This window comes from Melospiza melodia, chromosome 29, assembly GCF_035770615.1.
Source record: "Melospiza melodia melodia isolate bMelMel2 chromosome 29, bMelMel2.pri, whole genome shotgun sequence".
Lineage (NCBI taxonomy): Eukaryota > Metazoa > Chordata > Aves > Passeriformes > Passerellidae > Melospiza > Melospiza melodia.
In genome coordinates, this window is record NC_086222.1 from 6,374,640 (window position 1) to 6,388,706 (window position 14,067).

The window sequence follows — 14,067 nt, forward strand, 5'->3', positions numbered from 1 at the left end:
AAGCAAGGATGGCAGTTCTTCTGAACATAAATAGTTTTTGTTTAGTTATTATGCTTCATAATTATTTATGATATTTCTATGGATTAATCAATGCTCATAAAGTACTTGGGGAATGACTGGAATATAAAATAGGGAGATTTTAGCAGAAGTTTGAAGAGCAATGTAATGGTGACTCTGTGAGGTTCAGAGGCACTGGAATCTGGGATTCTGGAGGTGGCATGGGACCACTGCCACCCAACTAGAACAAGAAGAGTAGATGCAGCAATTGCTGCAAGAGCTTCCTGTGGGACAAATCCTTTCTGTAGGAAAAGACAGTGGGTTTTGGATGTATGGAACTACAAAGCTCCTGCTCTTCTCTTGCAGCTTCACACAGGGGGCTCACCATGTGCCCTCTAAAATGTTCCAGAGATCAAAGGGGAAGCAGGATTTTTTCCTGGGTGGGAACAAGAACCCAGCACGCCCTCAGAGGTGAAGCCCCTCACAATGAGATTGCTAAAGAGGAAGAAGAAGGAGAGAAGGTGAGGGAACTGCTCACCTTCAGTCATCCTGCGGTACTTCTCCTTGTACATGAACCCCAGTACTAGGCAGCATCCTCTTCCTGGGAGCCCCAGTTCTGCAAGAGAAGAGAGCGTGGGGTTAGACTGGGCTGGGGACAGGAGCAAGCACCTGGGGTTGCTGCAGGGAGCAAGTCCTGCTGGAGACACCCTACAGGAGAAGCGCCAGGAAGGTGGGCACCTAACTGAAGTCTTTGGTCAGCCTCACAGAGCTGAGCTTGGCTGGGCCCCAAGACTGTATCTAAAGACAGGAGGGTCAGCATCCCCTCCCGTGCCTGTCCTTAAGCTCTCCTCTATTCCAAGTGAGGCAATGAGCTGCATCTTCTTCCACAGTAGCATGTTGCAGCAACAGGACTCTTTCATCCCTTTCTCCCTTAGTGGGCAGCAAAGTGAAACGGGAAATGGGCCTCAGTAGGGAAGAGAATTCTGGCCTGAGGAATCTTGCTCTTTAGAAGCAAGCAAGTGACCCTGTGAGCAGGAGAGAGCCAGAGTCTGAGGAGGCACAGGCCTTTGATGCCTTCATTTGTTAATGGGGCTTTTTGACTCTTGGTAACAAACAGAGAGATCTGAGCGTGGGTTTTTCCAGAAGTAGGCTGCGAGCACAGGCGCTCTCCCCGTGCGCATCTCAGAGAGGCAGAGAGCTCTCGTTCTTCAAACAAATCCTCCTGTGTCACAGTGCAGAAAATTAAGGTACCATGTCCCCAACGCTGCCTGCGGACCTGCAGAGCTCCTCAGGGGCTTCTGTGCTCTGCAGAGCCCTGCTGATCAAAGCCCCTTTGATGTTTACTTAATGTGGCTGTGGACTGTGCAGAGCCCCCTCTGTGGAGTTGTGCCGCTCGCTCGCTCGCAGGAGGGGAAGGCAACGGGACTGGAGCCTGGAGAGCAGAGCAGGACCTGCCTGGCAAGCTCGGATTTCAGTGCCACGAGGCAGATTTGGGGCTGAATCGATCTGGATCGTGTCCAGAGGAAGAGGGAAGTGTGATGTGATGTGATGTGATGAGGGAAGATCCACAGACCAATGTGGTGGTGTTCTCCGGGTTCCCAGGATGAGGGAAGAGATGAGACTCTTGACTCCATGGTTCAGAAGGCTGATTTATTATTTTATGATACATATTATATTAAAAGAAAATCATATATTCAAACTATACTAAAAGGGATTTTTCAGAAAATATCTAGGTGGCGGGACCGGGGCCTGGAGAGTGAAGCAGGACCTGCCTGGCAAGCTTGGCTTTCAGTGCCACGAGGCAAATTTGGGGCTGAATCGCAGATCTGGATCGTGTCCAGAGGAAGAGGGAAGTGTGATGTGATGAGATGAGGGAAGATCCCCCGACCCATGTGGTGGTGTTCGCAGGGGTCTCAGGACGAGGGAAGAGATGAGAATGTTGACCCCATGTTTCAGAAGGCTGATTTATTATTTTATAATATATATTATTTTAGAAGAAAATGATATATTAAAACTGTACTAGAAGAACAGAAGAAAGGATTTCATCAGAAGGCTAGCTAAGAATAGAAAGGAATGATAACAAAAGCTCCTGACTCTCAGAGAGTCTGAGCCAGCTGACTGTGATTGGCCATTAATTAGAAACAACCAACATGGACCAATTAAAGATGCACCTGTTGCATTCCACAGCAGCAGATAATTATTGTTTTTCTTTTCCTCTGAGGCTTCTCAGCTTCTCAGGAGAAAAATCCTGGCAAAGGGATTTTTCAGAAAATATCATGGTGACAGACCCAGACATAGAGAATCCCTCCCTAGCAGTGCTCGCTGCCGTGGCATCCCAGCAGAGTGCTTACATCCTCCTCTTGTGCACAGTATGAGGCAGAATTTGAGCCTAAACCTAGGAAAAACCAGACTTCTTTTGATGCCACACACAAGCCCAGTTAAAGCACTTTCTCTAGCATTATACAGGGGTCCACCTTGCAGGAGGCTTCTGGTCCTAAGGCATCTAACCAAAACAAATCCCACATGTCAATCCACTGAGGCTGATGTTCAGACAAAGGCAAGTCTCTTGAAATAATCAGAGTAAGCTGAAATTTAATTCGCCTTGTCCTGGAGGGAATGCCCCAGAGAGAAACAGGCATCTCCAGAATGTGACTCCACCTTTCACAGTGTCTTTGAGGGTGCTTGTAACTCCCTCATTAGCCATAAAAGCTGGTGACTAACTCAGGTGAAGATGTCTAAAGATCAGGGCAGATGACTCAACCACCAGAGCTCTCAGTGGTTTCTTGAATTAGCAGGAAGGAGTAATGAGCAGCTATTGTCCAGGTCTGATGGTGAAAGCCAGTTCTCCTGCTCTCTGGGACAGAGATAACGTGCTCCACCATGGTCTGCACCAAGTGCTCCACCACAAACACACCCAGAAAGGTGTCGGCCTGCAGGTGTTGGATGCCTCTGACTGCAGGGACAGCCAGCTCAGCTGCTTCCCTCAGCCCTGGCTGATAAGGAGGGTCGATAAGACCTTGCTGCCCTTGGGGGAGGTTCCATGAGGATCCTGTGAGGACTCACACACGGTGCCAGGCAGAGCCTGCCTGAGCCCCCAGGGCCCTCAGCACAGAGCCAGCACAGCAGGTGAGAGCCTTCATGTCTTTATTGATAGGAAAACAAAACCACATTGATTGCTATTGAGCCTCCAACGAGCACCAAGGTATCAAAGTAATTAAAACAACACAATTAGATTAGTGTCAGACAAGGCAGCAGAGCCCACAGTGCAGCTGAGTGAGCCAGCTCTGCTTGCTCAGACGTGCACACGGGGCCTGTGAGTGGATGCTGGGTGGGTTTTCCTGGACACAGACCTGGGCTGAGTGGGCCAGCCACCCCTGCACACACCATGAGCACAAACATCACCAAGATCATGGAATGGTTTGGGTGGGAATGGGCCTTAAGGACCCTACCATGGCAGGGACACCTTCCCCTGTCCCAGGCTGCTCCCAGCCCCATCCAGCCTGGCCTGGGCACTGCCAGGGATCCAGGGGCAGCCACAGCTGCTCTGGGCACCCTGTGCCAGGGCCTGCCCACCCTCACAGGGAACAATTCCCAATTCCCAATATCCCATCCAGCCCTGCCCTCTGGCAGTGGGAGCCATTCCCTGTGTCCTGGCCCCTCATCCCTTGTCCCCAGTCCCTCTGCAGCTCTCCTGGAGCCCCTTCAGGCCCTGGCAGGGGCTCTGACCTCTCCCTGGAGCCTTCTCCTCTCCAGGTGAGCACCCCCAGCTCTCCCAGCCTGGCTCCAGAGCAGAGGGGCTCCAGCCCTGGAGCAGCTCCATGGCCTCTCTGGACTCACCCCAGCAGCTCCACGCCCCTCTGATGCCCCACCCCTCATCATCCATCCCACCATACCCCTCCATTTCTCCAGTGGAGAACAGAGGAACTCAGAATATTTTTTCCTCCCAGAGCCTGAGCATCCTTTCCACAATGGTCTGATTTGCAGCTCCTGTCTCTGTCAGGCCCCATGTTACTGCCTGGAGAGAAACCAGCTGGGCTCTGGGATGGAGTCCCCTTCAGGCCCTGCCAGGGGCTCTGAGTTCTCCTCAGAGCATTTTCCTCTCTGGCTCTCCCAGCCTGGCTCCAGAGCAGAGGGGCTCAGCCCTGGAGCAGCTCCATGGCCTCTCTGGCCTCACCCCAGCAGCTCCAGCTCCTGATGATGATGATGGTGGCCCCAGAGCAGCCCAGGCCAGGGCAGTGCTGGTGGCAGCAGGAGCTGCAGCATCCCAGGACAATCCCACCACTCAGGTGTCCAGCTCTCACCTGCCCCTTGCAGTGAGCAGAAAGCTCCCAAAAAGGGGGCTGTGGGCAGGGGCTCTGCCCCAGGCAGTGGCTGTGCTGCCCCACAGGTCCCAGGTCCCTCAGAGAGGGAGGAAAGCTCAGGCTGGGCTGGATTCCAGTGAAATGTGGGTTCCTGCCTCTCTGCAGCCTGGCTCAGCAGGCTGCTGTGGGTGCCTGGCTCCCGTCTGCCTCCCCAAGGGGTGCTATAATTAACACTTATAAACCACTTTGATATCCCATGATGAAAGGAGCTGTACAAAAGCACTGCATTATAATAATTCATACCATAAATTTGTGAGAACATGCAAAAATCTTTATAGCTAAAGGCACCTTTAAATACTTGAGAGTGCCTTTAAAAGGTAAAATACTTCAAGATGATTCTGCTGCCTAAGGATGTCTCACCATTTTGGCTTTTAGTGGCAACCTAAAGCTAAAAGAGTTAAGCAGATATCCAGCATTTTAAATGTCTTGGCTTTAGGGGTGCTGCTGAGACACACCAAAACCAGAATGTTTTAGCCCTTGCGTGTTCCCATCTCCCCCAAATCAGTCCCATCCATTTCCTTGTGATGATAATTGAATTTCTCAGCATGGCAAAAGTAGTTAGAGCTGAAGTTGATCATCTCACGCACTGTGATGAAATGGGATCTGAGGTATCCTGGTTGCAAAACACCCAGCAGAACCATGGTTTTGACCCTCTCAGAAGTACCTGCATTAATTCATCCCCAAAACTCACTGGGCAAAGCAGGAGCAACTTCAAGCCACAAATTGCCAGCGACAATGAAGCAAAAGCCACTTAAAAGAGACAGACCTTGGAGACTTTGAGAAAGGGATCAAGGGATCCTTACCCTGGGAAACAGAGGGGAAAGATACTTAGGAAGAAAGATCTCTTAGTGCTGGCTACTACTACAGATTACTTCTGCTTTTTCCTCAGTTCTTTCATTGTATGGCATTTCTTTTCTCAATTTCAAGGCAATTCCTTCCCTCACCACTCAGGAAGGGAAGGAAATATCAGATCACCGGTGCACTAAAGGCTAAAGCTGCAAAGCTGTAATAAGGGTTTATTAACATAATCATAATATGTACTATTGTGTAGCTGTATCCCACCAGGAATGATAATAAACATTTAATAGCCCAATAATACCTGTTTAATAATTTTTCAGCTCACCCTGTCTAATTGCAAGTTTATTAAAGAACGATAAACTTTATAATCGTTGTAAAGGCATAATTGCAATTCCATTGCTTATTTAATATTGAGCTAATGATATTACAACTAAGTTATATTTTCCCATACATATTAAATATCAATTAGCTGGTTTAAACTATTGATTTGTATTTAATTAACTATGCTATTATATACCAATTAAACTCTTATAAGAGAAGCAGAAACAGCTGGTCTCTAAAATTAAATTTTTAAAACTTTGTATTAACATAAATATCACGTTTCCATTTTGTCGTGTTTTCCTTCTACAGCAATGGCAATTTGCTACCTGTAAATATTTTTTCTAATTGCGTGTTATATCCATGAGTTTAACTCTACTTTCTGGGATGGGGAATGGGCAATCTCCATGGTAGATATCCTACAGTCAGTGACACCAGAATGTGGAAACTGGGCAAGGCAGAGGGCTGGAAAAGCCTTATCTCACCTGGAGATCCCAGAAGCAAAGAATTCAGCTGGGAACTCTTCAAAGAGCATGAAATTCTCCAAGGAAAGAAGCTTGACATGTTCCTAATGTGGCCAGCAAGGAGAAGATCCTACCTGACCAAATCTAAGAGATTTTGATGGAGAATCCTCTTCCTCCCACTCAGGAGTTTCCTGTCCTGGTGGACGCAGTTCCCTGCGGTACATGGGTGCCTTGGTAAGGAAGCAATATGGACAGAAAATCCTGATCTCCCAGGGTTTTCCATGCCCTTGGCTTCGCTGTGTCCGGGGATGCTGCATCCCAAAAGTTTGAAGAAATAGGTGAAGGAGCATTTTCTTTGTTTTTCATCATTTTGATTTACTCTGAACCATCCCAAATGTCCCTGTAACCTCTTTTTCAGAGGACCCTGCCCTGGGCAGCCATGGATCACCTTTTCTCCAAGTTCTCTGTCATCAGTGCTGGGTTCAAGCTTCCCCCCTTGATGTTATTTGCATCCATGAGCATTCCTGAGCCATCCGAACTCCTGCTGCCATTTGGCAGAGAGCAAACAGATCCTTTGGCACAGAATTCCTATATTACACTGTTAAGTCTGCAGAGCAATCCAAGATCTTCAGAGATGAAAAAAGCCATACAAATTCATGTTATTATTAAATCTGTGCCTAGTTAATTTATAAAAATGTATTAAAAAACCTAAGAGGCTTCCCAGATGAGAAAATGGGCACATTACTGTTTGAAATATGAATGAAGCAGAGATCAGTGTTAAATGCTGGACTGGTATTGTATTTTATTCTACAGTGCTCTGCAAAAAAGTTGCATTTATAAACCCATTTATTGTATTATGTACTCGCAAACCACCTTGTCATCCATTTATTGCACAAATAAAATCTTAAAAGCAGAGGATTAGTTGAGTGTGTCCCTGTGGGACCACAATCTGACTTTAAAGAATCCATCAATGAAAGAAAACAGATGGAGCAGAGATGTTTGCCAGCTCATGGCTCCGAGATGGAAAACACAACTGGCTCTTCTCCCACAGCCCACAGACCTGGAAAGAGAGAAGGACATCCACAGGGCTTGTGGGAAACTGTCCCCATTCAGGAGCCAGTTCTGGATGAAGAATTTATCATTCCAATCTCCTCTCCTATTGCTGTACAGGGTGAGGACCTTGGAGAGGAAAGCTCAACTTTGCACAGTGAGAGAAAGCTCCCCAAAACTGAAGCCCTGTGTAGAACCTCTTGATAGGTCTAAGAACCTCTTGGTAGGTCTGTAAGAACTTCTAGGTAGAGCGGTAAGACCTAAATTTTTCTTAAACACCACTGGAGAGGCACGTACCTACATTTGGGAACAGCAACAGCACAAACCAGTCCCAGGGCTGTTGTCCCTACTGGGAATTTGAAGAATGAAGGTCTGGAGGATCCTTAAAACTTCTCTCAAACATTTCTTTTGGGTTAAAAACCATAATGGAAAAAAGACAGGAAAGCTTGGATGTGCTGATTTTCGCTATGCTTCTTTCAACCTAGTGGAAAACCAGAGTCTCCATAACCCAGGAAGGCATTTTTTGGGACAAGCAACTTTGGACAGGTACATGCCTTGAATATTGGAATTCAGCTTTCCAGGTGCCTTGAAAGGCAGCAGCACTGGAAGCTTCAAGAGGAAGAGCAGAGAAACACCCAGGAGGCAGCTCTCCCCAGGAACAAGCTCTGCCCTGGTACCAGACAATTAAAAGTTGTTCTTAGCAGGAAACACAACTGGCAGGAGGGGAAAGAAAGAAGAGGGATTTGTGCTGCTGAGCAAAGAGAATGATATCCCTGTGTTCCCTGGCTAATGAAGGGAAAAGAGGCACCTCCAAGTTGTAACTCAGCACTGGAGTGTTTTGAAGAGGCTTTTTTTCTCTAGTGGCAACACAGAGCCTTTGGTCCCTAAAGTTCAGAACTGAATCTGTCTGTATTCCCCACTCTCCTCCCCAGCCCTTCATGGCTGATGCACTTTTTCTGAACCTCTCACAAACATGTCCAATTTGGGGAGCATCTGACAAGTGAAGAAAAATCTTCACAAACCTCAAATCCAGTCATTCTTTGGATTTATTTTTTTTTTCCTTTTCCTGAAGTTAAGAAATCTGATGGAGCTGCAGTAGGAAAACCAATTCACCCCAGAGTAAGGTGGCTGTTGGTACTTGAACCTTCCCACACAAACACCTTCCACAGCTTTGTGTGCACAGGCATGTCTCTACACTGGTCAAATTGTCCAAAATGCTTTGTTAAGGCCTTGGGGCAGCAACTCCCACAGCTTAACTACACCTCATGTGCAGGAAAAAGTATTTTTGCTGTATTTCCTACTATAAAAGTTATAACTTCTACACACAGGGTTTTACTTGAAGGAAAACCAAATAAAAGGTTATATAGAAACAATCTGGTTTTTTTTCACTACTGAATATCAAACCCAGTCCTGTTTGCTCTGCTGAGAGCTGGGTCACGTACCCCACACAGTCAGAGAATCATGGCAAAAAAAACCACAGCCAGGCATTGGAGAGGGCTGGTGGGGCTGCCCATGATCCCAAATTCAGGTACCCTACACAGTCAGAGAATCACGGCAAAAAACACAGCCAGGCATTGAAAAAGGCTGGTGGGGCTGCCCATGATCCCAAATTCAGGTACCCTACACAGTCAGAGAATCACGGCAAAAAACACAGCCAGGCATTGGAAAAGGCTGGTGGGGCTGCCCACGATCCCAAATTCAATCAGCAGTCCCATGGGAGTTTGGGGTGCACCTGCTCCCTCCTTACCCCCTTTCTGAAGGCTCCACTCTCGTGGGGTTGGTGTTTCCTTCCACAAACTCCTGGGATGCAGGGGTAGCTCCAGCATTTCCCCCCAGTTCACACAAGTTTTGGAGGATTTCTCAAGAGCTGCTCTGGCTCAGCCTGGCTCAGCCCCTCTGGTGCTCCTGGCCTGGCTGCAGCCCTGGAGCTCAGATCCTCCTTGAGAGGTTCCTGAGTTGTTCAACCAATTCCCCTGCTGGTGGCTCTGACCTGCACTCCAAGGGGATGAACCTGCTCCACTCCAGCCCCTTGTACCTGCTGCTCCAGCCAGTTCTTCAAGTGCTCTGTTCCAGTGCAGTGAGCTGCTCAGGAAGGGCTGGGATAAGCCTTCCAGGGAAATTAAAGCAACAGGCAAGCACCTGGCCATGCATTCCCCAGTGTCTCCTAGGGTTTGCCCAGGTCAGCCCCTGAAACCAGCACACATCACCATCCATGCTGTCCCACCAGGAAGAGATCTGAACCAACAGGATCTGCTGATTCTGGGGAGGTGGCAGGTCAGCCAGGGACAAAACAGGACAACCAGGGACAGGGCAGGACAGCCAGGGACAGAGCAGGACAACCAGGGACAGAGCAGGGCAGGGAGAGGGCAGGACAACCAGGGACAGGGCAGGACAGCCAGGGACAGAGCAGGACAAACAGGGACAGGGCAGGGCAGGAACAGGGCAGGATAACCAGGGACAGAGCAGGTCAGCCAGGGACAGGGCAGGACAAACAGGGACAGGGCAGGACAACCAGGGGCAGGACAACCAGGGACAGGGCAGGGCAGGGACAGGGCAGGATAACCAGGGACAGGGCAGGACAGCCAGGGACAGGGCAGGACAACCAGAGAGAGAGCAGGACAAACAGGGACAGAGCAGGGCAGGGACAGGGCAGGACAGCCAGGGACAGAGCAGGACAACCAGAGAGAGAGCAGGACAAACAGGGACAGAGCAGGGCAGGGACAGGGCAGGACAGCCAGGGACAGGGCAGGACAACCAGGGACAGAGCAGGACAAACAGGGACAGAGCAGGGCAGGGACAGGGCAGGATAACCAGGGACACAGCAGGTCAGCCAGGGACAGAGAAGGACAACCAGGGTCAGGGCAGGACAACTAGGGACAAAGCAGGGCAGCCAGGGACAGAACAGGATAACCAGGGACATGGCAAGACAGCCAGGGACACAGCAGGACAAACAGGGACACAGCAGGACACCCAGAGGTTGGGCACATCTGTCTTGGCCTCACTGCAGTGGCTGCTCTCACCAGCCCGCACAGATCCATGTGCTCATGCAGCTCCTCCATGGCCAGGGCAGGAGAGGGGAGCAGGCAGTGTCCCTCACCCTGTCTGGCTGCTCCACCTCCTCCAGGAACTGCTCTGCTCCAGCCAGGGGCTGGGGTGGCCCTGGGCTGTCACTTCCTCCCCAGTGCTCTGTTGGCAGCTCAGCCCTGCACTGGCAGGGACTTGGGGACCTGGCACACACATTCCTCCACCCGCCTTCTTTCACACCACCAAACCCCACAGCTGCACATTCAGCTCCAGACAGCAGAAAAGTGACCCCACCCTCCATGTATGAAACCCATCCCAGCTTTCTGCAGCAGCCCTTCCACTGAAAAAAGCTCTCCAGAGAAATAAAATGCTTTAATGGGGCCATGGCCCAGAGACTGAAAAAGCCCCAGTGTGTGCAGCACAAGGGGTCTGTGTGAACTGGGGGGGCTGCAGGGGAAGGGGAGTTTGGGAGATGGATTGAGCTGGTCTGAAGCTGGGTTGAGCTCTCCTGCTCCATCTCCAGTGATTGGATCAGGACGTGCTCCTGCAAACTGGGAGGGCTTTCAACAGCAGGGATTGTGAGACTGAGATGGTCTAAAACCAGCTCAGAACAAAACTAACAGGGAGAAAGACACAAAATCCACACATTTTGATTCCTTAAGAGCGCAGTGTTTTCTCTGAAGGCCTGATTTCACTGGGGCTTCTCCTTTCATTGAAAGCCCCAGCACCATTCTTTGCTCCTGCTGAAGGACCCCTGTGTGTCCCACCCCAACCCAAGCAGCATCAGCCACAGCCACAGCACATTATCCTGGGGCCTGGTGGGAACATCTCATGGTGGAATGAATAGCATTGTTTGTCACTCAGAGAGCCACATTTACATGCAGGTCCAGAGCTCCTCACAACAACAGGAGTGTCCCTGCCTCACTCCCCACCCAGAGCACCTTGTAAAAGCAAACAAACAAACAAACAAACAAAACCCAACCAAACAAAACCCAACCAAACAAACAAACCAACAAACTCCCTAAGGTGAATATCCAACACAATAAAACAAGCTCAACTGGGAGGAGAACATGGCAATGGAAACACTTTGCAATAAACCCTGGAAGTCCCCACGCTGCTCTGACAGATTGTGGATAAGCTGGAGAGAAAAATAATAAAAATAAACCCACAGAACCGTAAAGGTCACATCTACAGCCGTGCTCTGGATCAACAATGGCTCCTCACACCTCCCACCTTGGATGTGTTTCTGCCTAAGCCATCCTTCTTACAAGTCTGGAAGATGGACAGCAGCACTGGGAAGCACAAACCACTTCTGCCCTTGGAGACGTGCTGGGATCACAGCTTTCCTCTGCCTGACCTCAGCCACTGCCTTTGAGCCCATGTGCCCCAGATTCTCCTGCTCCTGATCCAGAAACCCCCATTGCCAGCTGCTCCAAAGGCTGCACGTGCTGCCCACCCCAAGAAGAGCCCAGCTGGTCCAAGCTGGAGGAGCTGTGCCCATCCCTTCCTTCTGAGGCAGGGAAAGCTCTGCAGCACCATCCTGCTCTCTGTGAACACACACACAGCCCAAGCAGGGATCCCTGCTGTCCTCCTATTACTGGGAAATCACACTCCAGCCTCACAAGCTCCATTACTCCTGTGTTTTGTATAATTAAATTCTATTTGCTGGTTACCTCACAGCACGGCTGCAATTCTTCTGCATCTGAGGCGTTTTAAAAATATTTCTGATCTTCAGCTTCTATTTCATTTTTCCTCTCCTTGGCAACTCTCAGCCATCTCTTTTAGCTGCCTTCCTGCCTGTGAGGTGGGAAGGGGCAGGAGACCTGCTGTGACCAGTCCTTGCTGTGCTGTCTCCTCTCCAAGATGAAAGGGATCAGTGATGTGAATGTGTAACTTAGGGCACAGGTTAATCCCCATTTCCTCCTCAGATATCCAAACTTGAATTACTTCCCAGGAATTTGAATGGGAGCTGAGGTTCCTAAACAGCTTGGGGAACCTTGTGGTGGTGTCACCAAACCATCACAGATGAGTAAACTGGCCAAGGAAGAAGCAATTCCAGGTTCATCCCACTTGGAGGTGCGTTTGCTGCAGTCCCTGCTGTGGTGCTAAATGGAAGGGGCAGCATGAAAACAGGCCCCAACTCTCCGCCAAGGAACAAGGCACAAATTACAGAGAGAAAGCCATAAGATTTGAGGGATTATCTCATCACCACACTCCCTTTCTGCTTTGATTGAGGTATTGAGATTCAAGGCACTGGCAGGGAAGGCTTTGGCCACGCTCAGCAAAAGGAGAAAGGAAAGTGAGTGGGCAAATCTCAGGCTGTGGGAGGCTGATTGCTGCCCTGTCCAGACCCTGCTCCTTCCACGTCCAAGGAACAAATGCAGCCCCCAGGCCACGCAGGCACCCACAGCAGCACCCTCAGGCTGGGCTGCTTCAGCTCACCCTGCCCTGGCACTGCTCACCCTGCCCAGCTCCAGAGAGGACACCAGAGACACTGAGCATCCACAGCAGCTTCAGGCTGCAGCATTCAGCCTAAATCTTCTGTGATATTTGTGTCTCATGACAATCCCTCCCCCTTTTCGAGCATTTTCAGTTTCCTAATTGACCTGAAAACTCACAATTTCTGCACTTGGTCCCTCTAACTGGATCTCCATGCAAACGCTTTGCCAGCCATGCTCAGCTGCCTCAGCTGAAATCATGGAAATCACATCACACTAAACCCTGCTTCCACTTCTGCAGGTGCAATTAGCACAGGTCAGGGGCAGGAAGGTAAACCAGGGAAGATGGGTACAAGGGAGGGAAAATGGGTGTGAGGGAGGGACCAAAGCAGGCACAAAGCAGGAATCTCCCACCCAGCAGCAGCGATGTCCCACATGGAGCAGCAGGAGTGCCCCTCACCCAGCAATGGGATCTCCCCCATCCAGCACATCCAGCAATGGATTCTCTCTCACCCAACAGTGGGATTTCCCCCATTCAGCAATGGGATCTCCCATATCCATCAATGGGATCTCTCCCATATCCAGCAATGGGATCTCCCACACCCAGCAATGGGATCTCTCCCACACCCAACAATGGGATCTCCTACATCCAGCAGTAGGGATCTCCCATATCCATCAATGGGATCTCTCCCACACCCAGCAATGGGATCTCTCCCATATCCAGCAATGGGATCTCCTACATCCAACAATGGGATCTCCCACACCCAACAGTGGGATTTCCCCCATTCAGCAATGGGATCTCCTCCATCCAGCAGTAGGGATCTCCCATATCCATCAATGGGATCTCCTCCATCCAGCAATGGGATCTCTCCCACACCCAGCAATGGGATCTCCTCCATCCAGCAATGGCATCTCCCACACCCAGCACTGAGATCTCTCCCAGCCACCAATGGGATCTCCCACACCCAGCAATGGGATCTCCTCCATCCAGCAATGGGATCTCCCATATCCAGCAATGGGATCTCCCTCACCCAGCAGCAGGGATCTCTCCCATCCAGCAGTTCCCCTCCTTGTGACCAAAGGACCAAAAGGACCTTGTGCCCTGACCAAAATCAGCCCCCATCAGGGCTGACTGGTGGCACTGGTGCCTTTATCACCTTCCCTGCTCCCTCCCTGCCAAGCCCTGTCCTTGCACACAGCTCCTGCTGCCAGGGGTGCGTTTTCCCAGCATTGGCCATAACTTGGATGATCTGTGGAAACAACTCCCCTGCTTCCCCCAGTGCTGCTCCCCGTGCACTCTCTCAATCCCATTAAAAGTAATGGGGTGAGATTGTCCAGCCCATTACTTTCAATGGCTTCGTTTCAGGCAGACAGCCTAAAGCTCCCATATCCTCCAAACAGCCAGCAGAGGAGCTCCAAAACTCCCCATTTCATTAGCACATCGTGCATTCCAGCTTGCCAGGGCTTAATTGGAAAGAGAGCCAAGGCTGCGTTAAGGTTTGCTAATTGCTGCAGGAGAGACACGAGCACTCCTTGCACCACTGATGATTATCTCCTTGCTCAGCAGTTTTGGGTTCTCCAAGGTGTGAGGTTTTATGAAAATAGTCCAAGTTAAAA

General features: G+C 50.1%; 1 protein-coding gene across 3 annotated transcripts in view; it reads right to left on the reverse strand.

Annotated features, from left to right (window-relative positions):
* The window catches only part of KIRREL3 (kirre like nephrin family adhesion molecule 3), a 417,878-nt gene that overhangs the window by 143,668 nt on the left and 260,143 nt on the right, over nt 1-14,067 (reverse strand). For 2 of the 3 annotated variants that reach the window (XM_063178568.1, XM_063178566.1), the window contains exon 2: nt 536-613. The exons of the other annotated variant lie outside the window; for it this stretch is intronic. In XM_063178568.1, the coding sequence (XP_063034638.1) occupies nt 536-613 (78 nt within the window). The remainder of the gene's footprint in view (nt 1-535; nt 614-14,067) is intronic. 3 annotated transcript variants of the gene reach the window in all.